Here is a 27,477-nt window from a genome sequence, read left to right on the forward strand (position 1 = left end):
GTGCCTACACTGGTAGGCAATTTGGGGTTAAGTGCCTTGCCCAGAGGCACATTGACACATGAATGCATTTCAATCAAGACTATTGTTAAACTTTCGCACATTCTCTCATTTCTATGTGCACCTGCAGACCCTTCACACAAAAGTTTTCATTATTCATAAAATATTCTGTGGTTATAGTATTTGGCAAACTCCTGATCCAAATATTTATGTTACACCCCCACCAAGTGCGCTCCGCATAGTGGCATGTAGACTGTTGCATAACTGTTGTTGGCTGTAGGAGGACCTCCTCCAAAGAAATACAGAAATGGGCAGTAGCAGAGTTTTGATGATTATAACTGCAGACAAAGTGAAAATGATGAATGGTTGAAAAAGAGACTAACCTTTATGATTTTCCAGGTGTTTATAGAAGACAGCTCTGAACAGCTGCGTTTTTAGCCTTGATTTAAAAGAGCTCAGTTGATAGGTATTTCTCAAACCTTCATAAAAAAGAGAACCACAGACAACGTTTTAGTTTTCAATCAAATCTTTGACAAAAGGAGAAAACATAGCAAACCACTTCTCCAAGGTGTTTACCATGCGTTCTGTCTCTGCATCAGAACTGGTCTTTTATTACAAAACAGAGCAGGAATGGAATGTGAAGGGACGGCTATTCTGAACGCAGAGAAGGAGAACAGAAACTAACATTCTACGCACAAGCCGTTTAAGGAGTAAGCAGCTGCAACTTCAAGGTTAGGGAAAGAGCAAGTTTTGTCTTTCACACGGTTTAACAAATTCCTCCTCTCTGGGGTGTGAGTACTAAACCTATGAATGAAAAACAAACAAGTAAAACTACTAATCTAAGAATAACAAAACGTAATTATTCTAACATCAGTGTTTTAGCATTTGGCAGTTTTCTGGAAATTTGTTCCAGATTGGAGGAGCATAAAAATTGAGTACTGCTTCTGCATGTTCTGTTTTGATTCTGGGGATGCAGAGCAAACAAGAACCAGAAGACCTGGGTAGTCCGTAAGGTTGATAGAATGACAACAGGTGTTTAATGTATTTTGGTGTAAGCCACTCAGTGATTTATAAACTAAGGTATTTCAAAGTCCATTCTCTGAGCTATAGGGAGCCAATGACTTTAGAACTGAGGTGATGTGCTTTATCTTCCTGAATTTAGTGATAACATTAGCAGCAGCATTCTGGATTAGCTGCTGTAGTCTGATTGCATTTTAGGCAGACCTGCAGAGACACTGTTACGGTAATCAATTCTTAAGTTTCTCAATATCTTGTTTGGAAATGATTCCTTTAGTGCTTCCCCTGCTGGTCACACTGGAAATTTCTTGTGGTGATAGAAGGCTGGCTTTGTAATTGTTTTTATGTGCCTCTGAAGGTCCAGACCTGAAACCATCACTACACCGGACAGCAAGTGAAGTGCATCCTGTGAGATGGTCACTATAAAAGGTGATTAACAAAAATCATTCAGTTTATACTCACACTTCTGATTCTAATATCATGATTCACTCAGCGTTATTTTGCAGTAAAGATAAAAATACATTTGCATGTACTTTAAGCTCTACTCACAGTTATGTGTTGTTGTTTTGTCTGATTTTCAGACTGCTCAGATCGTTGCACTTGTAGTTATCTGGTTCTAATTGAAACTAACTAATTGAAACTGAATTATGAAACTGACGTGGTCATGATTCTGACCACTCTGAATCATGAAGACAGACCGTTACCATCAGGTGGAAGATATAGGGTTCCACGGTTTATTAAAATTAAAATGAGAAATGCTTTTATCAGTCAACCCTGAAATTAAACATTGAACATTAACTAATGCGGAATGCCATCATCCACTCCTCACACAATTTATACTTTTGATCCTGTCTGTTTGCATAAAGTCTGTCAACAAAAGTGCTGCGATGTAGCACACATTTCAGACTTGTCCTGACAATAAAAAATATTACATGGTATCATATAATTAGTCTTTGATTAAATAATTATGGAATCTGCCTTTTCTCTGTAAAAAAAATCACAGGTTTGTTTTGCCAAAGAGCCAATCTGCTGACACAGAGAGAGTGAAAGAGAGGGAGGAGGGAGAGCAGCAGAGTAAACAAATGTTGAAGGAGAGAGAAGGACTCTCACTGGCTTCTGATCAGATCAGCTGATAAGGTAAGAGAAATCTCGCTCTATAACTGGCAGTTTTTATAATAATCTTACATTTTGCTTTTAGAAACAATCAAACCTGCTATTCTCTTCTTCTCCTCTGTCACTCATGAATGTATGTGTTAACTGTAAAACTTTATCCTTTCAACAAAATGTGTGGTAGTGATAATTTAATAGAACTATATGATGCTATCTGATTGCAATGTTGTATCTCTGATCTATGAACTTCTTCACATATGGAAAACTGCACAATATGTCTATATGTACCTACGGTATGTCTTCTGGGTTAGAGCTTAAAATAATACATCGTAGTACATAATCTTGTGTAATTGTATAATGTATTACATATCTTTTGATTAAAATCCTTTAGAATGTTTTCTATCTTAAAATATTATCTGATCACAGGTTTTGACTTTTCCTATCACCACAGCCACTACTTACATATTTTTTTTGTTTGGTATGTATCATAAAATTTAACTTATATCAGAGGATATGCTGATAGTTTCAATTAATCTCTACTAATACGAAAAGAAAATGCAAAAACATTCTGTTGAGTGTGTCAAAGACCTCAACTGAGCTGTGAGTCAAACAGAATCTAAATCCAAGCAATGACAGTTGGAGTACAATAAGGGGATATAAACCAAGTAGGACAAATCTGATACGGTGCACCTTTGGGAGTAAAAACCCCTTTTAACCCAGGACAGCAGCATGCCACAGCTTAGGATCAAGCACCCTAAATGAGGTCAACAATTTTTCAATTTTCACTTGTGAGCCAAGTTTTCTCTCATGATTTGTGATTATATGCAACTGAAACGGTTATTTATTAAACATCTTTTTTTTATGTTTTATTCAGTCTCCCTTAACATGGTGTTTAAAACTTTTGAATTGACTTACAATGAAATGAGGTCATGCAAAATTGGTATTTTTTTCATATTCAAATAGGGTTCTGTTATGTATCAAATGAGGATATGTTAAGCAGTTTGTCTAAATACCTGCAAAATGAAACAGTGAGATATGAAGTATTAGCATTTTTCCAACTATTTATTCATTTGCTAATGGCAGCCAACCTCCGCCTCTGTCCAATAAAGTGGATAGGGTGGACAATGGATCCTTTCTCTATGTGCTATTCTGTTGCTTGTCTCTGTCCAGCACAATTCTAACAACCCCCATCAACACCCGCCCACACATTCCCCCCACAACCTCTCTGGCCCCCAAACCGCACCGTAAAGCTGTGAAAATGTGTTTTTTGTGTGTGTGTGTGTGTGTGTGCTTACAGTGCTTTTATTTGGATCTTTGTGGTTAGAGTTGATTGAAATAGTCTTTTTGAAGGCTTGATTGTTTTAAGTGTCTGTCAAGTGACCAAGAAGGGATTCTGTCTGATTTTTGTTTTAGCTGAAGATGATCTTCCTCTTAAACCCTGTTTTATGAATTTTACACCATGTGAGCTACAGCTCACAGCAAGTTAGTTTCCTTGTTGATTTTAACACCTCTCAATCATCAAATATGACAAGGACAGGATTATGGAAAGTTTGACTTTTGCTGGACACAGTCATTTGAAAAACCAAAAAAAACCTAGGAATCATCACGGAAGTGTGCTTAGTCTTTGAACAGGGATAAACTATTGAAATGACGTTCACTTGTGAGGTAAGAGATGGAAAAATATACAAAGGATATAAGTTAGCATCAAATATCGATGAATAATCATCGATATTTGTAGGTTAAAAATATCTCTCCTTGACAATCTCTGAATGTTAGGTCTGCCTTCTCTCAGGTTAGATGTTACTACATCAACATCACAAACCATTAGTTAAACTTAGATATAAACCTATAAATAAGATTAGGTCATTTGAGTTTCACTCCTGCAAGATCTTTTGCTAATTTATTGATGATCAGCATTGACTACTCTTGTATAAAACCCAAAATTCCTAAGTTACGCCCAAGTTGTGACTGATTAAAATTGCCAGAATTCATAAAAGTTACAACCAGCGGAGCAAGGTTGAACAAGGGACAAAGACAAACAAGCAAGAGCAGAGAAAAGGGGATTGTTTTGATTAAAAGACAATTATCTGTGTGCATCGACTTCCCAGTGTTGTGCGGTGTCAGGCTCGAGCTGAGCTGTTCTGTCCCAGAAGCCCTCTGGGGACAATGGCTACTGTTTCAGGAGGAGGGACAGCGTTTGTTAGCTGGTCCTGGATTTTCATGTCATTGTCGTAGCACCATGCAAGTCTGTAGACAATGCTAATGCCATGTAGGTTAATGTGTTTATTAATAGCATCACAACTTAGTTTAGTTGACACCTTAAGAAATAACTAGAAGGTAATGATTTGCAAATCTTTTAAATTGGATTAACTAAAAATGTTGAAAGCCAAAAATAAGTTGAGGCAATTATTATAAATATTTTTCTGAAAAAAAAACTGAATAAATTTAAAAAAAGAAAAAAAAAAAAAAAAAAAAAAAAAAATATATATATATATATATATATATATATATATATATATATATATAGATTTGGTTAAGTGTTTAACAGAGCTTGAAAAGGCACAAGATTTAAATCTTGCATGCAACTCTGATTTATCATTGGATTACCATATCTTCAGTTTGTCCTGCTCAGTGTGAGGGTTAGCTTCAGGCAGAAAATAGAGTCATGTTTAAAAGCTGCTTCAGAGTGACACCAGTTGACTGTGTGAGCCATCTAATGGCAATGCAGGAGTGTTAAGTGCCCTTGTAGAGATAGTAATAGAGAAGCTGTTCATACGCAACTCTTCATACAAAACACGTCAGTCTGTACTGTATGTGCAAAATAAAATTATTTTCATGAATAGTCAGCCTGTTCTTTAATTAGCTTTTTAGCAGGTTTAAATGGACATTGTTAAAGTATTTTTTATTTAATGAAGATCACCAAACTTTTTCATTGGAAAAATCCCCCCAAAAACATCAGTGTGTTTTATTGGGATTTCATACAATAGACAGATACAAAATGAAGTGTATTTGTAACATCAAAGAAAAGGGACTTTTCAACATTTTTTTCAAATAAGGAAATATTTAGCATAAACTGATCCCTTATAATTCATGAATATGCTTCTAGATCAGGGGTGGGCAACTTCAGACCTCGAGGGCCGGTCTCCTGCAACTTTTAGATGTATCTCTACTTCAACACACTTAAGTCAAATAATGAGGTCATTAGCAGGACTCTGGAGAACCTGACTGCACTTAGGAGGTGATTCAGCTATTGGATTCAAGTGTGTGGGACCAGGGAGACATCTAAGAGTTGCAGGACACCAGCCCTCTAGGACCAGGATTGCCCACCCCTGTTCTAGATCATTGTGGCTCTGGCTGGATGTTTAGGGTCACTGTCCCAATGTGAACATTTGTCCCATTCTCATGTCTTCTTCCAGTATGAACCTACATTTATCCCCATTCATCTCGCTATCATCTGACCAGGTGTCTTTAAAGTACATGTGCATGTAATATGAGTTACATGTACATTAGCTGTGTCATGGTCCATTACATTAAATGATGCCTTTAACTCATTGGGTGGGTCTTTTGAAGTTTGCTGAGACAGAACAATTTAAAAAGACTTCAGCCTGGGACTTTCTTTTTTTTTTTGTTGCTGAAGTTACTATCAAGGTTATACTCTTTTTGTTTTAATAATCCCTCAAATATAATTGTTGTTTAGATTTTTGCACACAAAAAAGGTGTGAATAACTTTGCATCTTCAGCTACCGCCAGGCCAAACCACAGATTTATTTTTGCTGGGATAAAACAGGCACATATTTTGCTTTGTTCGGAGGTTTTTTTTAGCTTCTGAAACATAACATTGGAAACATTATTTTAAAGGCAAAAATGATGATTCTGCTTGACTTTAAATAGGTTTTTGGAGAGAACATTTTAAAAAATATGAAGAATTTTTCACTCCTTGCCTTGTACTCCTCTTAACTTCCATTATTTTCCCTTCATGACTTCTTCACTGGTTTATAGAATAAAACACTATGCTGTCTATCAATCCTAAATGATCAAAAGTTATCAGTTTCATCCAGCTCAGACCAACTGGACAAATGGAGTCGAAACGCCTTGAAATTCAAAGCCTCACCCATGTTGGGGAAAGTTGAGACAGTGCGGCCCTTTGTGGTCCCCCATGTATTTATGAATGGTTGAGCCTTTGGGCGAAGCTTCAGAACAATGCTGCTACACTGAAGGGCTGATTTTCATAAGAGAAGGGGGCTGATGTCGGCACTGGTGGTGGGGAGGGCAGTTTATTCTCCACTATTGGGGCTTGGTACTGTGAGTGGCGAGAGGTTCTGCTGGTGTGACTGCTTACATGCGGGTATCTGAGGAAAGATTGCTAGAACCACTCATAGAGGAGCTGCTAACATTTGGACTTTGGCCACAGTCACCTACACAGGTGAGGAGCAGCAGATCTTTTATCTGACTTGCATTCAAATGTAATATTTTCCTGCAAGAAGGAAGCAAGATGAGACAAGCGCACTGTGTGTATTGTGCAAGCCTGTTTTCCTTTCCAATTTATACTCCTTTGTTTATAAGATCAAACATCAACATTCATGATGGGAGTCTGCTCTTGTTTGCGTGCGCCCTCAGAACTGATGAGCTAGAGCTCAAAGTGAATGAGTCACAGGTTAGATGGCATTGGATAATGAATAAGTGTGTATGACTCTGTTCCTTCGTAAATGCCTGGATGAGCGAACGTGCTTGTGGTGATGTGCAAGTGTTCACACATGAGCGAGGGTGTTTGATGTTAGTCGGAGCTGCCAATTATTAGAGAACAGGAGTTAGTGCCGGAGTTGTTAGCGCCCTGCAGATCTTTTATTGATCGAATGGATTTCCACATCTAACCAAATGCTAGATAGAAAAGTTTGGCTTTGCAATTGATTTAGCATTTCTTCTCACTCTAGCAAAATTAAGCATTACATTATCCGCATTAGGTTGCAATATTAAGCTAAAAACATATATTTTTCTTTACCAGAGCCAGTATTGACCCTCTATGACCAGTGTAAATTTGAGTGCAATGAATTTTCAGTCATCTAAATTTTCAACCAACCCAGACGTGTGATGATGTAAAATGACCTCTCTCTGTTTGTAACAATTAGTTAAGTAGAAGGCTTTGGAAGGGGCTGCGTTTCATTTGTATATGATGGCGAACAGGTGACAGCTCTGTTTCTCACCTCCTTTAGTTCAGAGCGGAAGGGAGTGCACTCTTATGAGAGTGGAGGCCTGTGGTTCACCATCTGCTCACAGGGATGGGAATTGCCAGACTTGCTTTGTTTGCCAGGTGGAAAAGAATACAAATAAATGCTGCTTGTGCTCCTGGTTTGTTGTTTTGTTGGGGATCTTCTAACTAAAGTTCTCCTTGTTGATATATGTTTTTGGTAAAACACTCACAATTAAACCGATGGTGGGAGAGAAACATTTCAAAGTGGATTTTAAAATTTAAACTACAGTACAAACTGAATAGAAAACAGGGTGAAAACCTACTGAAGATCTAAAGGAGGAAATGTCTGAAAATGTAAAAATGGTTAAAGATCTCATAAATTATAAGCAAAAAACAAATTTAATACAATTATTTTTTATCCCATAAAAGTCTAATCTTTCCTTTCTTTTGACAGACTGTGTGACTGGATGCTGGCATATCTTCTTTTTAATGTTTATACCGTGTGTCTTTTAGTGTGTGTGTGTGCTCATCACAGCTCAGCGCTCCATGTGTGGGAAGGGGAGCAGTCATGTTTTAAGACCATCTGCTCCTCTGAGTATTTTGGTGGGAGCCTTAGCTTGTGGTGGATCAATGCGCGTCACAGGCAAGCAGCAAAGCGCAAGCTGTGAGCGAGCCTGTTCCGGAAAAAATTCCTCCAGTTTGTTCCCCTGCACAATGGGCAGTGTTCTGCAGACAAGGTTCCCATTCTTTCCCCTCCCTCCCTTCATCTAAGGAGCTGAGCCGTTGCTCTTGTGGACGGACTGCAGACGATATTAACAATGAAAAGGTTCTCCTTGGCACAGCCAATTGATTTTGTAATAGCAGTTTCAATTGCAAAGATGAATCATCAAAGGTGACAAGACCTGATTTATCTGGGCTGATTGCTGGAGTAGAACAAATATCCCAAAGGAATGATTTTGAACAAGCAATACCACTGAAGTTTGATTAGAGAAGGATCTCTTTCAACGCCATATAAATATTAGATAAAACTCTCTCTTTAAATGTATATCTAAACTTTTATTTGTGAGAGAACCAATCTGATAATGCATATGAAGTTTGATCTGATGGACAATGACTTCATTCCCAGCAGGACAATAGTGCATGCTTAATTTACAACCAGTGCAGAGGGAGTGTGGAGGAAGGTCACATATCAATGTGCCCTACACCAAAGACTGAGCCAGCTTGCCTTATGCTGCATGCATGTGTAGGGGGTTATGGCATGCTGCTTATTCATTAGTCCATGTCTCCAGTGCCTCAATGTAACATTCTTCACTTCAGCTCCTCTCCAGACTGTTTGCAGAGGGATTCCCTTGACCTCATTCGATGCCATCATTCGGCCTGTGGTCTGAAGGCTTTTCAGCTCAAGTGACGCACTCCAGTTGCAACAAAGGCGTTGGAGAACCTTGCTCACTGGAGACACAATTTAGCCTTGTTGCATTAGTATGTAAACTAGGTGGACCTCTCAGCGGATCTGTGCTTGTGTACCCCACCTCCACACATTCCTCATCAGGGCAAATATCAGATTTACATGAGCCTGGAAAGACATAAAATCTGCCCACAAATCAAAGCTGATATAAACACTTTCTTGGCTCTAATTATAGAGCTGTTCAGATGCAGTTGAAAAAATAAAGTTAAAGATCAAAGTGTTTCAAAGTAATATAAATTTGCAATTTACATAATCATATTTTTCACAAGTTCCTCCTACACTTCATATGTTGCTCTAATGACGCCTTATTCAAAGTGATATTGAGTCATCGCTGCTTCTCTCTTCATGCTAAAGCAGGAATAGCGCTGATGTTTTTTTTTTTCACATAAAATTACTGTTTAACCTCTTAGTCACAAACTGCATCTGCAATAATAAAGCCTCTGAGGATAAAATATAATTAGAAGCTTAAAATCTTGGACAGGAAGCCTATTAGATCAGATCACTGTTTCCAAGAAGCAGAATATTATGGACCTTTTAAAAAAAATTATCAAAAGTTTTAACTTCAAACTTATTTTAAGTGCTTCTCTGGTTTCTTGATAATGACCATTTGATTTTACTTATGCAACTGGAGCAGTTTCTAAGCAAAGATCAGCCATGTGGTCCTAACAGATCAGAGCAGTTCTTTGTTTAATTTTAATAGATTGTGTTTCTCTATTTATTACAGTGATGAGAAAAATTGCTTGCCTCTTGCAGCATTTCTGTATTTTGTGTCTCACTCAAATGTTTCAGATCATCAACCATGTAAAGACAACTTACTTAATTACACATTTTAGGTTTCAAATTTCATTTATTTAGGGAAAGAAGCTAAGCAAACCAAATACACTGAATTGACCACAATGTTTTGTTACATTTCATAAGCTAAAACTGGTTAGTGCCAGACCTATTGAACAGCTAAGGATATGCAAGCTTCACTTGCCTTAGTTAAGGTTAGTGTTGCCTAATTTAAAGACAGTGTTCATGATTCAGCAATAAAAAAATAGAATGAATAAAATTAGAATCCAAGGGTAAAACCACTGCTAAACAACCCCCATGTCCATCCATCAAAAGACCTCAAGGCTCTTTTTTTACTGTAATTATATTTTTACTGTTTTATGTTTCTGTTGCAAGGTCAAAATAATTTCCCCACAATGATTAATGCAGTAATCTTTACCATGATTGCTTTTATATTTGCTAAAAATGCCTTGATGATTCCCAGCAGTTTTGGGAAAGAATTCTACTTGCTGGGCTGAATGTGCAAAAGATATTTATGAAAACGCATTTGAAAAATAGCATATAGCATTTTTTTAAATGCTATGAAAACAGCATTTAAAACAAAAACATACAGTTGTCTCATTGTTGACTGTGGACGACTAGCATGCTCTATTACTAGATTTAAGAAGCAAATACTTTCTCACATAGAGCCATTTTGGTTTGGATAGTTTTTTCCCCTTTTATGAATAAACTGCATTTTGTATTCACTCTGGTTGCCTGATGTTAATTTTTTTTTAATTTGAAACAGTTAATTGTGACACAAAAGCAAAAACTGTAGAAATCTGTGGGATGAAATATTTCCTGTGAGTCTTAATGAGAATTTTTTTTTATTCTGCCTTGTATTTGCGTTTTAAACAGTGTGTATTATTCTTTATGCTCTCATGTAACCAAAAGTCCTTGTCAAAGGTGCTGTATTTGTTAATACTTGCCAGCGGTTCCCCTACAAATCAACTATTAAGATAAAGAGTGAAGTTTAAGTCGCACCAGCCTCTGACTCAGACATCAAGGCGTGAAGACATCGTAGGAAAACCATAAAACAGAGGGAAGGAATGCTGAGTGGGCCACTGACATCTCTGAATATGACGGAGGACATACTTAAAACTGCCTACTTCCAGACAGGCTCCATTCTTCTGGTGTCCAAGAAACAGTGCTATATTACCACATTTTCTGTGTTCTTACACACAGACTCTGACATCTGGAAACTGGAGTGAGACCACCAGCCCGGGGAGAACAAAAACAACGTGAAGAAAACAAAAAAAGAAGCCTTCAGGACTGCGAGGCAGCAGGAGCCTGGTGCTGAGGCTGGTATGAGGCAAGTGTTTTCTGTGTGGGCCCTGTAAGCGTGCACACGTATGCAGGGTGCTCTGTGCCAGCCGTTTGTCTGCTCCATCAATGAGGCCGTTGTTGAGGTTGGTGGTGGTGTCACTGGCCATGCCTGGCTGCACTGCTCTGTTTTCTCCTGCTGTTGCTACTGCACAACCTCCTTCTCTCCAGATCATACTCATGAAGCTCTTGGCATTTTGTTGAGAGTGCAGATTTTCCAGGCTCTTGTCCCAGGCCTGAATGTCTCATAAAGCATCTCTTTGTCTGTGTCACCTTTAGAACACAATTAATTTTGTGAGATTTCATTTTCCATCTACTTCATGCTAATGCTGCTTCAGATTTCTAAGTGTTGGAATAGTCAACAGCTAGAAAGGTCATCATATTAGCCTTAAGTGTGAGGATGCTCTGCTCAGAAATGTATTCTACTGCCCCCATGTGGCTAAAATGAACAAGCATGCAGGTTTAAAGGTCAAACTTGCATGAAACTGGAACTATTTAGCAGTCAGACAAGCTTCATAACATGTTGAAATATCACCAGTTATGTGGCTATTTGTCTGGAGGTTTGGCTGCATGATGAGCAGCATGACGCATCCCTGGCCATGTCAAACAAACAGAAACGTTCCCTGCTGTCCATCAGCAAAGTTAATATTGGTCATGGATTCTCCGGGGGATGATGGGATGTGTTAATCATGAAGCTCTGAAGCACCATCCACTCCCAATCTCGCCATCTGCACACACCGGCTGCTGCACCACAAAGCCAAAATCCTCTTCTTGGTCTTTCATGTTTATTAATTTTTCATCCTTTTGTTGGTGAACATTTGGTTTTTGTTCCATTTTAAAACTGTTATAAATTTAGGTTTAATATTAGAAATGGAAACCCACGAAACTGACAGAAGGAATTTGGAAACTCCCATGTTATGAATCATAAGATTTATAAGAGAGATTTGGAGAAATTCACATGATTTCAAATTCTTCTGGACATTGATTATTACATCAGGTCAGGTTTTAGCTGTCAAGAAAAAGAAACAAAAACAATGTTTGGTCAAGAATTTAATGAAGGGATTTTTCACCAAAAATATACTCCTTACTGTCTATTAAAATAATATAAAAATATTTACTTTTGATCTCAGTTTTATATAACAAGTACCAACATATTGATTTTCAGCAGCTGTATAACAGGACCTCAGTTTGTCGTGATTTTTCATAAAATCTAAAACATTCTTGTGGAAATGACGTGGTTGATTAAAAAATGGATTTAATTAAGCGATCACCTGAAGCTGAAAGTTCAATTGATTCTCATCAGATATTTCCATCGGATTGTCTAGTGCAAACAACAAACTTGTAAAGGACTTTGGTAAAGTAACTTGGCGGCAGCTGCGCTTGTAATGACTTGCATAGAAATAAATTTTTTACACAAACAGCAGTACACAGCATTCTTTGCTGTGCTTGTTGATACAATTTTTGATGCTATGTAGCATGCTATGCTATGTTGTAGATCTTTAAGGATATCAATTTGGAAACCCCACTGGTTTCTGGACTTGAAACTGGAAACTGTAATGTGGCTAAGTTGAACTCTGTCATTCCCAAATTCAGTTCTGGAATCCAGTATTATGTTCTGTTAGTCCAGAAACCAGTGAGTTTCCTATTACTGACTTGCTTGCACAGTCAGGGAGTTGCCTTACATTGCTGCTGGCCAATCTGATTTGTAGATTTCTACTTGGCAGTCATGTCAAATGATGGTTTGCTATTTGGACTACATTTGGGCGCCTGTAGTTTTACAAATAAAATACTTAGACTGCTTAGACCTAAGCAGGATTATTTTGCACTGACATAAAAATAGCATCTTTTTTTGGTATTATGATCATTTTAAGGTTGGGACATGCAGCAAATCCACAATATATAAACAGTTCAAGACTATACAAAATTGATCAAAGATTCTTCAAAAACATACTTTTGATTAAATTTGTGAAAACATTTCTCTGTGATGCCAAATTTAGAGCAGTTGATCTCCATATTGGTAGCATATGTTTTCAGAATTTTTACCTTTTAACCAGAGCATGTGACCTTTTGTTGGAGCTATATTAGCAAAAGGTCACATGCCCAGTGCAAAAGGCATTTTATGTATTTTGCACTGGGTCTGTGCAAAAGACATAAAATACCTGCAATATTCTTTAATGTTGGTTTTATTCAAAGCTTTTAATGTGTTTCAAAGTGTTATTTTCACTTTGGTAGAAATTACAGCTTCTCATTGACTCAGTAATTGATAAAATGTGATGTAAATCAACATTGGACAAAGTTACAGTGAGCATTTGATAATCATTTTTAATTTGCTTCACTTTTTTGGCATTTTTTTCAGTATTGACTTTCTAATGTATCCAGTGAGACTTGTTTACACCCACGTTGTCATCAGTGTGTAGTGTTATAACTCCCTCCCTCGCTCCCTCACTCCTGATTTAATTCTAGCACAGCACAAATAGCATCAGTAATCTACTGATGACATGATGTGTGGTGACTGGTGTTTGGCTTCATGTCAGAACTCAACCAACAGTGAGGGTCATTCATCGTGAGGTCTTACGTATGGCCACCATAATGAGAGGGGGAGCAAGCAGGTGCCCACTGACGCTGCGTTTATGGGCCTTACTCTGTGTCAGAATGAGTCTGATGTAATCGCCAGATCATGGTGATGGGAGTTGTAATGTTTTTTTTTTTTGTTGTTTCTTTCTTGTAGAGAACTGGGTTGTCAAGCTGTCTGGGTGTGAGTAAACACCCTCTAGTGGAGCTGTCGATAAGCTGCAGTCATTCAGTCTGTTGTGAACTATCAGCATTTCAAGGTAAAACCTACCTCACTTTGCTAGTTACAAATCAGTGTCCAAAGGCACAAAAATGACTCTTAAAATATATGTTTTTAATTTTTATTACATCTCACAATTGAAGTTATGACCATGGCAGTCTGTCAGTGCACGTTTTTATTAATTTTAATGAGTGGATTCAGAGTAAAGTAAGATTAATACAAGTACCACTGGAGTTAGTTAAACTGATGGATAAAAACTTTTAATAATGCTGAATACTTTAAGCAGTCCTTTGATACGGAGCCCTCTAGGGGACATGGGGATTTTTTTTTCTTTTGCGTTCCCTCGCAAAACTTTTGCGTTCCCTCGCAATACTTTTGCGTTACCTCGCAATACTTTTGCGTTACCTCGCAAACCTTTTGCGTTACCTCGCAAAACTTTTGCGTTACCTTGCAATACTTTTGCGTTCTCTCGCAAAACATTTTGCGTTACCTCGCAAAACTTTTGCGTTCCCTCGCAAAAGTTTTGCGTTACCTCGCAATACTGTACTGGTCAGTTATGCAGCATAATTGAATACTGTACGCCTTTCCTACGGTGGGCGCCGTACTTTATGCTTTAATATAAGGTTATGTGAGGTATTTCCATGAATTTTAGTATCTTTTTGTGAAATATCTGAAGTTTTATATCTTTCCTTAGGATAGAAAGGCACCACAAACCTACGATATAAACAGAAACTTTCCGTAAGTAGGAAAGAAATAAAAACACATTATAATTTGGACTATTTCTGAGTTATTATCGCGGTTAATAAATCATCTGACAGTTTTGATTGTGTTTCTGTTGTGTTCGTAGTCTGAATGGTTTAAAGAGCTGCTTTCAGTGCCGCTCCATCTTAGCCTTAACAGACATAAACATGCAGTAATAAATCGATTTTCAATCAGTGTTTTGCACCAAGCAGTTTTTACTGTTAACAAGTTTTTATTATTAAAAACACGACAAACTAATGATGGTAAAGGGCCGCACTGGGTTAACTCGGGGAATCTCATCTGTCGGTGTATCAATCAACTCCAAACCTTTTCTTTGTTCTGTCACAATTATCGATTTATTCCATTTTGATGATTATGCTCCAAACTTTGCAAGGACTGACCGCCCCGCTCACCGCTTCTTAATACACACAAAGCCAGTATCCTTCCCATTCATACCTGGTGACGTCACTCCCACGTCGACACACCTAAGTGTCAAAGCCGCTGCTCCTGTCATATCAATAATTACTTATTTCATTCATATGGCTCTTACAGAGCCTCAGTGAAAACTTGTTTATTATTATTAACTGTTTGGTGCAAAACACTGATTGAAAATCGATTCATTTATTACTGCATGTTTATGTCTGTTAAGGCTAAGATGGAGCGGCACTGAAAGCAGCTCTTTAAACCATTCAGACTACGAACACAACAGAGACACAATCAAAACTGTAAGATGATTTATTACCCGCGATAATAACTCAGAAATAGTCCAAATTATAATGTATTTTTATTTCCTTCCTACTTACGGAAGGTTTCTGTTTATATCGTAGGTTTGTGGTGCCTTTCTAAAGAAAGATATAAAACTTCAGATATTTCACAAAAAGATATTAAAATTCATGGAAATACCTCACATAACCTTATATTAAAGCATAAAGTACGGCGCCCACCGTAAGAAAGGCTTACAGTATTCAGTTATGCTGCATAACTGACCAGTACAGTATTGCGAGGTAACGCAAAACTTTTGCGAGGGAACGCAAAAGAAAAAAAAAATTCCCCATGTCCCCTAGAGGGCTCTGTACTTTGATAAAGAGTAATCTGGTGCTTAATAAAACTTAGAAAATATATTAATACAATTTTACAAAATCTTAAAGATTTGCTCTAGAAATGTCATTGTTCCTTTCCTATACAGTGACATGACATCCACTCTGTGAAATAATTATGAATTATTTGTTTTTGTGTGGAATGTTGATACATGGTGGTCTGATGAGAAGAAACAGATTCATTATTTTATCTGTTTTACTCTGGCAACTAAAGTGGATTCCCAAAGCATGTGAATAAATACAAGGTTTTTGTGATGTGCAAATGGGACATCAACATTAAGAACTGAAATTGAAAAATTCAAGAAATGAAATTATTTTCATTACTTGTAACCACTTTTGCTATGACTTTAGCTGAAGGATGTGAATGAGCAAATGTCAGTAAAATCCTACCAGGACAGCTGACCTTTGCTTACTGTTCATCAGATTTACTTTAAGTGGTGGCAGCTGTGAACTCAAAAACTCTGAATCAGTTAAGTAGTTAAAAGATTTACACATTTATGCAACCAGGTTATTGTATTGCTTTCTCCATAAGAAAATGGTTTGTTTTTCAGTTAATTTATAAGAAATATAAAAATCAAATGTGGAATACATTGTGAAGTTATTTATGATAAAATAAATTTTAGTCACATAAACTGAGATATGAACTGTTTTCAGAGTCAGTGTATTTCTCCTTATGGCTTCATAGTAATAATATTGTGCAATTCTTAGAGGCACAATAATGTTTACTTTTGCAACTTGGGAATATAATAGGGGTGCACCGATTTATTGGTGCCGATTTCCTTAATTTTGGGAGATTGGTGATCGGCCGATTTTTACAGATGAAGCCAATCTTATCCACCAATCTGATCTAGCTTGGAAAATGTGTAAGAATCAAACACTTTTCACTTTTGCTCTTTGGTGAGAAAGCTTTGACTGACAGACCGGCCCACCACTTTATGTCTGCACGTTTACATTTAGCAATAGTGACCCCAGTGTTGCCAACTCAACAACTTTCTCGCTATAATGAACAACATTTCAGACAAAAAAACTGGTATCAGCCACCATCAGAATCGTCAGGTTAAGCGTAAAAGATCGGTAATAGGTGATAGGCCAGAAAACTGCAACTGGTGCACTCCTAGAATAAAACTTGAAATTGTATTAGTTTAAATAATGTAAAAAAAATGTTTTTTGTCATGTGAACATTTCAGCTGTTAATATAAAATGACTTTTTCTCAAGTGTTTAGAAAAATATGTTTCAAACATCAGCTATTGGAGGATCAGGCAAATTGGAGGATCATCATCATTTTGTTATTGTCACACAAATGTTTCTGCCTCTACATTTCCATCATAAGTGCCAAAGTGTCAAAAGAGCTGAGGGATTCTTCACTGAGAGTACCCAAAACATGTTTGTTAAGAGTGCTTCACTCATTTTGACAGAAAGTGTTTTAGATACTTCACTACACTTTAGTCAAGGGTTGGCAAAATTTGATCAAAATATATTTTCCACATATTTAAAATAAAGGTTTTAGATTATTCCAGTAATAAAAAACAAATAGACCAAACTGGTAAGTAAATCTTTTAATGTGGGTAAAATAGTCATTAGTTTATCTGATCAGCATTGGTATAATCCAAGCATACACATTATACAGAGTTTTCCCCTCCTGCTGTGCTGTAATTGAATGTGTGTTTGTTTCTTTTAGAAGTCTATGGTCCAGTGCTAAGCCAAGACAATGTGGTGTTTGGAGCTGCTCATACCTCTGCTGTTAATTATCAGTGGTAATACATTTCTGTGTTTTCATAATCAATGGAATCACGTGATTTTTCTTCTACTTTGAAATGATGGACATCAACTTTGACTCTGTTTCCCTCTACTTGTACAGATGCCAACTGTCAGTGGAATATTTGGTTACCTCGGGACATCTCAGCCATGACAAACTCCTGTGTGGTCATCCCATGCAGTTTCATGTACCCATCTGGAATCAGGCCCGCCCGGGGTGTTCATGGTATTTGGTATTTTGGCCAGCCCTATCCGCAACTGTTCCCTCCTGTAGTCTTTAAATCACTCACAGACGTTGTGCACGAGAGCTACAAGGGCCGCACCAAGCTTTTGGGTGACCTCAACCAGAGAAACTGCACATTGCTTATTGGCAATGTTGGCACAGAGCACTCAGGTAGATACTACTTCCGTGCGGACGTTGGTGGAGCCAACAAATATTCCTACCCAGACTATGCTGAGCTCAAAGTTTTAGGTGAGCCAACAATAAAGCAAATATTCTCATTGGTAACCTAGACAAACTTAAACTGAGGATGTTTATGCTCTGTTCTGCAGATCAGCCCAACATTGACGTACCAGAGGAGATTGTTAGTGATGAGAGCCTGGAGCTGACGTGCTACGCTCCTGATAACTGCCCAGACATGACTCCAGAGATCCAGTGGATGTACACAGACTACCTGCCTGATCCGGTGTTTAGCGCTGAATACACAGAGGAGAGCAATACAGCAGTAATCTCTAACACCCTCACCTTCACACCCAGACCTATGCACAATGGCCAGCTGCTGGGATGCAGGGTCTACTTCCCCAACACCACACTGGTCTATGAGAGGCTCATCTCATTAGATGTCAAGTGTAAGTGCATTGAAAGCGTTGGGGTGATGTGTGGGTCTCCTTTTTGGATGTGGCATCTGAAAACGTGAGTGCCAAGAAACAAAGACCAAATTTTTTTGTTACCTTTTAGATTCTCCACGATCAGTGTGGGTGAACGTATCCTCTGAAGTGATGGAGGGCAGCTCTGTGACACTGCACTGTGAAGTGGACAGCAACCCTTCTCCCCGTGTCGCCTGGCTGTTCGAAGGCCAGGAGGTGCTATGGGACACAGCATCCAACATCTCTATCTCCCTTGATGATGTGACGCCTGAAAATGAGGGGATTTACACCTGCATTGGAGACAATGGCTATGGCATGATGAACACATCACTGTACCTCGCTGTGAAATGTAAGTCTGGTGACTGAAAATGAGCTCCAGAGAACAATTGTTCTTTTTCCTTCCAATGTCTGCAGTTTATGGTCTTAGCAAGGGATGTTTTCTAGTATACAGAGAAAAAAAAGACAGTTTTTGGATGCTTGAAGTGAGGTTTGGTTCAAAAGTTATAAGAAGTTAGTATCTTACCTGCAGTAGAAAACTCTTTTGATGCCTTTATGCACTTGTTATTCAGATTAGCTTGTCCTGCAGGATAAAAGTATTGGGTAATCCAAATAGGTCCTACTCTAAAATTCACACTTTGCTTCTTAAAAACACTCAAATATCAAAAACAGCATGTTGTTTTTTTTGTGGATGCCTTGTTTTTAAATCATAGTCAACTATTCACTAGCTGGTTATTTAAACAAAATGTGATGTTTATTTAAACTTTAAATAGAGATAAGAGGCACTGCGCCCCATGTGATCTTCTTGTGTGAAACACATGCAAAAAACGAAACATGTAAATTGTTTTAGATCATTATAACTACCCCATATAAATGGACTGCAGTGTTAAAATCAGTAAAATAGCAATAATCTAAACCACTAAATAATTACTTCTTTATATCTTACTTTTGCATCAGTTTAATTGACTGAAAGCACTGCATGTTCTGCTTTTCATATATGTTTCAAAAAGTAAGATTACTGGTGATGCACCACTGCTTAACTCCATTAACCCTTTATATTTTTGTGGAAATAGTTGACCAACACACTGGTGATAATTGCAAGGTGTTTAAATAGCAATTGCATAAAAGGAAGTTATGTTTTGAGATTGTTTTAAAATGCTCTGGTCTGGGATCCTTGTTTAATTACCATTAGTTTTTGCCTCTATGACCAAATAATTTGCACTAAGTAAATGTCTGAAGAGAGTTATTTAATACAAATGAGATATTATGATCTTACAGTCTGTGAACAGAGCCATACTTAATAAACCTCTGAACTATTCCTTTAAAATACAGTCTTTAAAACTATTCTTTCGGTGACAAATTTTAAATTTAATTTTATTCCTGGGAATCAACTCACTCCCCTACATTAGTAGTTTTAAAACTGAAAGTGAACTTTAGAACTGTAGTAAAGCTTTTGAGTCATTAGATCTTCTTTTTAAACAGATAAAGTGTATTTAGACAAGAGATTTATGGAGGTATTAAATACCTTTTGTGACTGGATATTATCTGTTCTACTGAAATGTCTGAGATGTTTTGTTGTCATAGCATTGATTTTCAGCTTTTTACTGGCTTATCAATCGCCTCATAACAAGACAATAAACTGCTGTCAGGTTTAAATATATGTTGTTACTGTGAGAACATTCTTAACAATCAGCAATAAAATGTTTTTTTTTTCAAAATCTGGGTAGCAGATTTGGAAAAAATCAGATAAAAAGCAGATAAAAACAAACTCTAATAATAATTCTCCCTGGTTTTTTATTTTATTTTTTTTTTACAGACCCTCCTCGTGAACCTGTTGTGAATGACTCCATGACAGTAGTTCAGGGCTCCTCACTGGCCCTGCACTGTAACACCATGGGGAGTCCGGCTCCAACCCTGACCTGGCTGAAGGATGGGGAGCTGGCAGGCTCCATAACTGCAGGCGAGCTCTCTGTGCTGGAGATCATGGATATCACGCCTCAGCAAACAGGACAGTATCGCTGCTTGGCAGAGAATGAGCATGGACGAACCAGCGCTTCCCTCAATATCACTGTGGAATGTGAGTGCCTCATTGTCCTGGATTATTCTCATTGACAAATTTATGGTAGTATATTTATAGAAATGGAATATCGTAATGGCGATTGTAGAAACTTTTAATTGTCTATATCTTTTCATCTATCCTACAGTGATTAGAAGGTGACTTTATTGACAACATGTCGATAGTGTTTAAATATTTTACAGGCATGTTCTGTTTATCAACTCCTATATCTGTTTGTCCTTTTTTAACAGATGCCCCTGTGTTTCTGGAGGAGTCAAAGTGCACAGTAGTGAGGGAGGGCGTCCAGTGTGTTTGTGTGGCTGTGGGAAACCCTGAACCCACGATTGAGTTTTACCTCCCTGATCTCAACATCACCATCAACGAAACCGACGGTCGGTTCAACTTCTATACTCACACGGACGGTCACACATCCACTGCGATGATCAAACTACGGGAGAAAGGTGAGCGGGCCGACAACAACGGGCCGGCCGTGAACGTCCACTGCAGCATGTACAACATCTACGGGAGGGAGAGCGTCCTTTTGGAGCTCCAACAAGAAAGTGAGTTCAAAGAGTTTATCTTTGCTTTGACTGTTTTCATGTCCTTTCCTTTTTCCAACACAGTTTCAAGAATTTGATTTTAAACATGAAATATGATTTTTTTTTTTTTTACAGCAGAACCAGATGGTTAACGCGTTTTAAGCAATTAAAACTAAAACCTGTTTATTTTAACAGGGAGGAGTAGAGAAAATAATTTGTATATTTTAGCAAAAAACACTTTCAGTGAGCTGCCTTCCACTTATATAAGTGATAGATTTCTAATATAGTTTCATCTTGTTTAGAGCCTGAGATTATGTGTTTGAAGAAATGATAGATGTCAGACTTTTTCTAGGAGATACGACTTTTTGTCATTAACACTCCACACCCCCTTTTGACAAAGTTCCTGTTTGTCTAAGGTTGACTGTGGGGTACAAGGTTCTTATGACAACAGGCACACCTTGGGAATGCTAAAGGAGATATGATCTTAGGATTGCAGATGGTTTTTGAGTAATAACTGAAACCAGATGTTGCAGGCGTTTGTATTTTCTGTAATGTATAAATAGGGATGATATGCATAATTCTTTGGAGATTCCTTCTACAACTTGACTCTCAGATTCTCCCCAAAAGAAATTTTCCCTTTAATGCTCTCACATTGGTATAAAGTTGATGGAAAAAAAAATAAAATCACAATGCAACCCTTTTCATATCTGCTATCCTACAGCTGGCCATTTCCTTAACAGTTACCTTTTTGGAGTGTTTGTACAATCACCCAGGTTAGTACCTCATTTGTCTGGTATTTTGATTGTTGCATGACATGAGCACAGCAAAAACATACATTGCAGTGCACAATATGTCCTATCCAACCTAGTGAAAGTTTTAAGATGGCTTTAATGATTCTAAAAATCTACCATAGTTATTCAGATCTGAGCGCCGGATTTGTATCGATTTCTTGGATTACTTTAAAAGTCTGCTGATGTTGGCCCTTCATTACAACAGGCTCAGAGACTGTAATTAATCACACACACTCTGTTCTGCTCCAGTAAATTAAATCTGTATTGATCTACAACAAAAATAAATCCCAAATAAAGCACTATTTCTCCTGCTTCAGTAACATAACATCTACTGTTTTTAGGATGTGATACATCCCAATATACCCAAATCTATTGTATTCCAATAACCTTCCTCCTGGGAGTTTTCTAAATGCCTACACGGACTCATTCATACCTGAGGATAATTTACAGAGACCAGTTGACCAAGCAGTTATGTTTTTGGACTGTGAGAGGGAGCCAGAGAATCTGCAGAGAAGACAACGAGAACATGGGAACTGGATGCAGAAAGCGCCCAGGCTACAATTTGAGCCCTGGACTTTCTGGCTGCAAAGCAACAGTGCAACTAACTGTGCAGTCTGGTTTCAAGCTATGGGTATGTTAAGGAAGTCAGAACATGACCATCACTGACTCTGATGAAGCATCGAGCCTGGGCCAGTGAATCAAAAGAAAAAATGTCAAAGACTGTGCACATTTTTTAAATGAAAATTACATGAGATTGAGTCAAAAATGAGAAAATAGAAGAATCTGTGCTGAGACAGTGATGACCACAAGGGACAAAATAGGAGGAAAACAGAGTGGAGACATTGTTCCTGATATGTGGTGATATTATTAGGGCTGAGCTTGTTGGCCCTTTACATTTAGTTTAAAACTGGATTATACCTCCTTTTAGCTCAGATAACATAGCAACTTTTTATTTTTCAATAAAGAAGTGATTTATGCAAGCCTTCCATCACTTGCAGAAGTACTCTAACAATAAAAGACCGTAAATGAACAGTAGCTTTTTGAGAAGGTTTTCAACATGTTGATTGTAAACACAAAGACATTTCCAGATTCAATGTTTAGGAAGTTCACTATGTCTAAAAGAGAAGTAGGAACAGATCATTCCAACTTATTTGCATTATTATTTTCACACTGAAAAGCAAAGAACTAAATGACCTTTTTGACTGACTAATCGGGTTACATTTGCTAAAGTAAAGCTTTTATGAGAAATATAGTTTGTACAATATTTGTGCATTTACTGTAGCGTGTCTACATTATGATCACTGGTTGAACACCTTTTCTACAGTTGAGTCAAAATATATCCATACCCCATTGCAGATTTAGTATTCAACAAACTTATTGGTTTAATAAAAAAAATAGTCTTAAATATTCAAAATAGTCCAGGGGTATGGATAATTTTGGGCTTAACATTATCTGTGCAATATTTGTGCAAATGTTACTGTCAGTTTACAGTCCATCACCTTTGTGTTTTTAGAAAAGTACATGATGGCAGTTATAGTTGGCACCATTGGAGGAGTTGCAGTCATTGCCTTCATTATTGCAGCAGTGAGATATGTGGGCCAGAATAACAAGAAGTGAGTATAAACAACAAACTAATGGAGAAGACAATGTTAGACGGAAGTCTTTGTTTTGCTTTCTAAGAATTTTATGAGATCCTTGGAAACACTTAAGCCTAGTCATCCATTCTAAAACACACGTATGCAGATTGTATTTGAGTGAATGTGGGATTGATGTGGACGTGAGAATCTTCTGTCTAAAGCAATTTCAGTTTATTTGCTACAACAAAACTGAGATGAAATCTTTGCAAATTCACACTGGCTGCCTTGTGGGGGTAGTAAGCAAGCTGGACTAACCTTATATTTTGCAGGCATGATTCTCTGCTCTGACATTGCTTCCGTATCCTTGACCTGCTGTTCTAAATACAACCCAGGTAGCCCTCTTAACCAAGGTGCTTTAATTTAGTCCCAAGGCCTCATTCGATCCTCAAATTTGCAAGCTTTCTTCAGTAGAACAGCGATCTCAGCGACTAAACCCATCAAATAACCACGTCACTCACAGCCAAAGACGGCCTCCAGCATAACCTTAAACAGCTTGTTTTAAAATGGATGCCCAGGCTTGGCGTGTCGCCCAGCTTTACTGGCAGTTGAGACCGAGTCTGATTATGTGACTCCGTCCCCCAGAGAGAATGGCAACCCTAGGCAGGACGTGGTCCTGGAGAACCCAGCTTTGTACTACAGCGCAGTCAAGAAGGACAAACAAAATCTGAGGAAGAAAGTGGTGAGACATAATGATGTCAATAATTCAGATTATAAATACGGAGGGGTTGAACGACCATTCTCAGAATGTTTGGGGTTAACATTTTGTGTAATGAAAATAGTATGAGACCCCATTTTAAGCTCTGAAAAGAGATCATGAAGTAATCTCTCCCACTAGCAGTCTAATAACTCCAACAATGACCTTTCGAAACACTGTTTTTCTCCTGCTTTCATCGCTTCTCTGCGTTTTCTGTCTGTTTTTTCTCTCCCCTAACTCTTGCACAGCTTAAGACAGAGCTGTTGGGCTCAAAGTTTAACTCCATTCTAGAGGAGACTACGGTAAGGTTCCTAAACAAATCCCTATTAAAACACAAGCCACAGAGACAGATGCATCCCCTTGCATATCAGCTTCTCTTTTCTGTTCACTTTAATTTGTTTCCGAAAAGGCCTTCTGCATGGCTTTCTCATTTGTAACACAAACCGCAAGATTAACACCAAACATCGCCAGTCCTATTGTCATTATGTCAAACCAGTAACTCCTAACTGATTTTTGTTCATGCCTTGGATCTTGATAGTTAGTGGTGGTGAATGCTCCTCCTGTCTGCAGGGAGAAGACGGGGATTACCAACCTGTGGGCTCTGTGGCAGGACTGGAGAGGCAAGAGCTGAATTACGCTTCTCTGGAGTTTATTGGCGCCATGCCCAGGGAGGGGGCATCCGGGAGGGGAGATGACGGCAGCAACTACACAGAAATCAAAGCCAAATGAATCGCGATCCTTCCCTGATCCCTCGGCTATGCGAGACGCAGTGGCAGCCACGAGTTACATACATCTTCAACAAAAACTTTTATTAACTCCTTCACTGGATTTCTCCCTGTTTATGGTGACTCACTGTTTCATTTTTTATCCTTATGTATAATTTATAATGTACAACTCCCTGACAGTGGCCTCTCGCTTTGAGGTGCCCCTTTCTTTATGCAATATCCTTTTTATACGCCACTCAAAACTGCCAGTTTTCCAGGATGGAGCAGGACTCACAGGACAAAATCATACATTATTTTAATTACAAGATTCAACTGTTGTGCATTGTTTCTACATCATTTCATATTTTTTTATTCTTGTAGTTATCCGTGTCTCATCAGCCTCATTATTTGATCTGTCTGACTATTGTCACTGCGTCTGCTGCCGGTCGAAGCATCAGGGCAAGGAGTTACTGTGTTTTTCTTCAGTTTTCTGAACAGGGATTAAATTCTCTCTTTTCTGGTTCTGGTTCATTACATCTTAAGCACATAAATGTATCGAGGCACAACAGAGTTATATAGCTTGGTATCTTGCCTCATCATTACTGTATTTGATATGTTGTGGAACTCAGTAGACACAGGAAACAGAAAGGTGTCACTTACGTTTGACAGCAATTTGAAAGATTAAGTGACATGCCACCCACTTACAAAAACTGCCACAATTCATTTCAAGCATTTTCCCTTAATTTATATCAATTTTCGCTTATTGTGGTAAGTGCAAAATGTCTATTTTCTTCTCCAAAAAATGTTTTCTCACACATTCTAGAAAATACAAACCTAAAGCACAACATATAAATGTGTGTGGGGCCAAAGTGTTATCTCTTCTAGACAATGTGTGTGTTTGTATGCGTGTCTGTTGAAATTGTGGCGAAAGATCAGATGTCTGTGATCTGTGGGGTATCTGTTAACTTCCCACAGGATTGCATCAAACTTATGAATGAAAAAAGTAATGCCAACTCGTCAACTGGTTGTGCTGCTCAAATACATTTGATGAACCTGTGATGTAATATTAAAGCACACTAATAGTCTAACTTGATAATGATGTCTTATAATAAATAAAATTGATGTATATTTATGAAGAAGATGATGGCAGTGTGTTTACAACATATTTTGCATGTGTGTTTCACCAGTTTGACACATTTAAAAGCAGTCTCACTACACATTTCAAGAGCCAGTTTGGATAAACACTGTCTTAATATAGGCTTCAAATATTAAATAATATTGAACTTAACTAGTCAAATCAGAAAATTCAGAAGGAAACTGCCTGCTTAATTTCACTGATTTCAAATTAAAATCAACTAGCTTAAAATATTTATTAAGACCTCAGTTTTATTAAACTCCCTAATGTACAATAAATTTAGGGCTGTGATATATGCTGTGATTTATAGGCACTCTTCTCATTGGATAAAGACCATACTGTGACTTTGAAAGTCAGCCAGGATAAGTGCCAGGATTGACTGCTGTGGGCTTGCATGAACCTTGAGAGTTCCTTGACTGATTGGTGTATGCACACAAATTTGTCGTAGCAACATATCATAACCCATCTTTGGATACGAAGGAATGGGGTGGCATCCATCCAGCTGGGTTGGTGTGTACCTGCATGTCTTTGTTATCTCAAGCGGTCTTGTCTTGTCAAGGATATTTCCTAACCACACTCACCATGCAGGCAGGATTTCTATCATATTATTGAAATTCTCTGTAATGCCAGTTTTCGGCTTCAGGTTCCCCCACTGTTAAAACTAAAAGAATCTTCCTGACCACCTATAACAAATAATCCAGTTTTCCTTCTCCACTCCAGAATATAACCTACTATACATAGAAGCTGGCTCCCTAAGTGATCGATAAGGACACACCTCCAAATTACACCTACATCTGCTCATGCTGCATAGGTTTTGGATTCTGTTGGCATGATTTTTTTTCTTTGCAATAGTCATGCAATACAGACAGCATTTAACAGCTGCTAAGTGATTCCAAATGAAGCCTTACTAGTTGTAAATTTCCAAAGGAAGTCGATTCTTTACTTCCTCTGTAACACCTCAAAGTAATGGATGCACTTGTCATAATTATTAAAAAATACAATGGTTTTATCCAAGGTATCACAAAGGTACCACACAAATATATAGTGTGAAGAAAATCTATATGCAAGATTCCAGTTTGTAATATGCTGTCCTATTTGGATGTTTGTCAAAGAAATAATGACAAAAAAAATGGTAATTGCTAATATATGGTCTGACACCAAGAGAGGGCAGAATCTGTGTGGTAAGAATGGCACAACTATTAGAAAAATGTTTTTAAAGTTCTGTTTATTACAGAATACAAACATTGTCAGCTTTGACCAATTCAAATTAATTCAGCCTTTTATTAAGACAGTGTTCTTGTTACTGTAATGGAGGGTTCCAGATATGCTGGCTTGCAGTCTTACAATACCTCTTATTTTATTTTATTTTTTTTTCATACAAGTATTAAATACACCTAATTCTTTGTCACAGTGTGTTGTACAGTTAAATTGTCCAATACTTTGTGATCATTATTATTACATTTTTTTTTTACAATTCTGATATTCTCACACAATAATTCAAATCAATAATTGCAATCTCTCTGCAAATTATCAGAGAGATTGCAAAGGTATAACAGTTTTGTTATTATATGGTTTGCTCTGTTTTATTTTAAGCAATTCAAAATTCATCTGTCTTCTGTTCCAAATAAATACAAATAAAAGACAAAAAATAAATAAATAAACAAAAAACAACAGTGGATTATTGGTAGAAAACAACATATTGTCTGGTGTGCTGTTTTTAAACACAACAAAATGATGGTAATTTTTGGTTTTAGGTTTTTTT

The 27,477-nt window shown here is 37.7% G+C and overlaps 1 protein-coding gene across 6 annotated transcripts; it reads left to right on the plus strand.

The window, feature by feature from the left end:
• The first annotated feature begins 2,061 nt into the window (after positions 1-2,061).
• Positions 2,062-26,830, plus strand: mag (myelin associated glycoprotein). Of its 6 annotated transcripts, none has more exons than XM_023331204.1 (13): positions 2,062-2,151; positions 10,773-10,892; positions 13,639-13,741; positions 17,219-17,294; positions 17,399-17,767; positions 17,848-18,144; positions 18,254-18,511; positions 19,976-20,236; positions 20,467-20,775; positions 23,059-23,158; positions 23,765-23,861; positions 24,125-24,178; positions 24,447-26,830. In XM_023331204.1, the coding sequence occupies exons 4-13, from the start codon at positions 17,249-17,251 to the stop codon at positions 24,603-24,605; spliced, it is 1,950 nt and encodes a 649-aa protein (XP_023186972.1). In that variant the 5' UTR covers positions 2,062-2,151; positions 10,773-10,892; positions 13,639-13,741; positions 17,219-17,248; the 3' UTR covers positions 24,606-26,830. The 6 variants fall into 6 exon arrangements, with proteins under 6 accessions (XP_023186972.1, XP_023186974.1, XP_005808622.1 ...); XM_005808564.3 differs by lacking the exon at positions 2,062-2,151 and adding an exon at positions 6,344-6,547; XM_005808565.3 differs by lacking the exons at positions 2,062-2,151; positions 24,125-24,178 and adding an exon at positions 6,343-6,547.
• The last annotated feature ends 647 nt before the right edge of the window (positions 26,831-27,477 follow it).

This window comes from Xiphophorus maculatus, chromosome 3 (genome assembly GCF_002775205.1).
Source record: "Xiphophorus maculatus strain JP 163 A chromosome 3, X_maculatus-5.0-male, whole genome shotgun sequence".
NCBI lineage: Eukaryota > Metazoa > Chordata > Actinopteri > Cyprinodontiformes > Poeciliidae > Xiphophorus > Xiphophorus maculatus.

What these genes read in the sequence shown, in the direction of transcription:
- mag (XM_023331204.1), top strand. Translation starts at nt 17,249, where the DNA reads ATGTGGTGTTTGGAGCTGCTCATACCTCTGCTGTTAATTATCAGTG. An exon ending in CCTCAATATCACTGTGGAAT is followed by an intron (nt 20,237 to 20,466) that starts GTGAGTGCCTCA and finishes CTTTTTTAACAG; the next exon opens with ATGCCCCTGTGTTTCTGGAG. An exon ending in CCATTCTAGAGGAGACTACG is followed by an intron (nt 24,179 to 24,446) that starts GTAAGGTTCCTA and finishes TCCTGTCTGCAG; the next exon opens with GGAGAAGACGGGGATTACCA.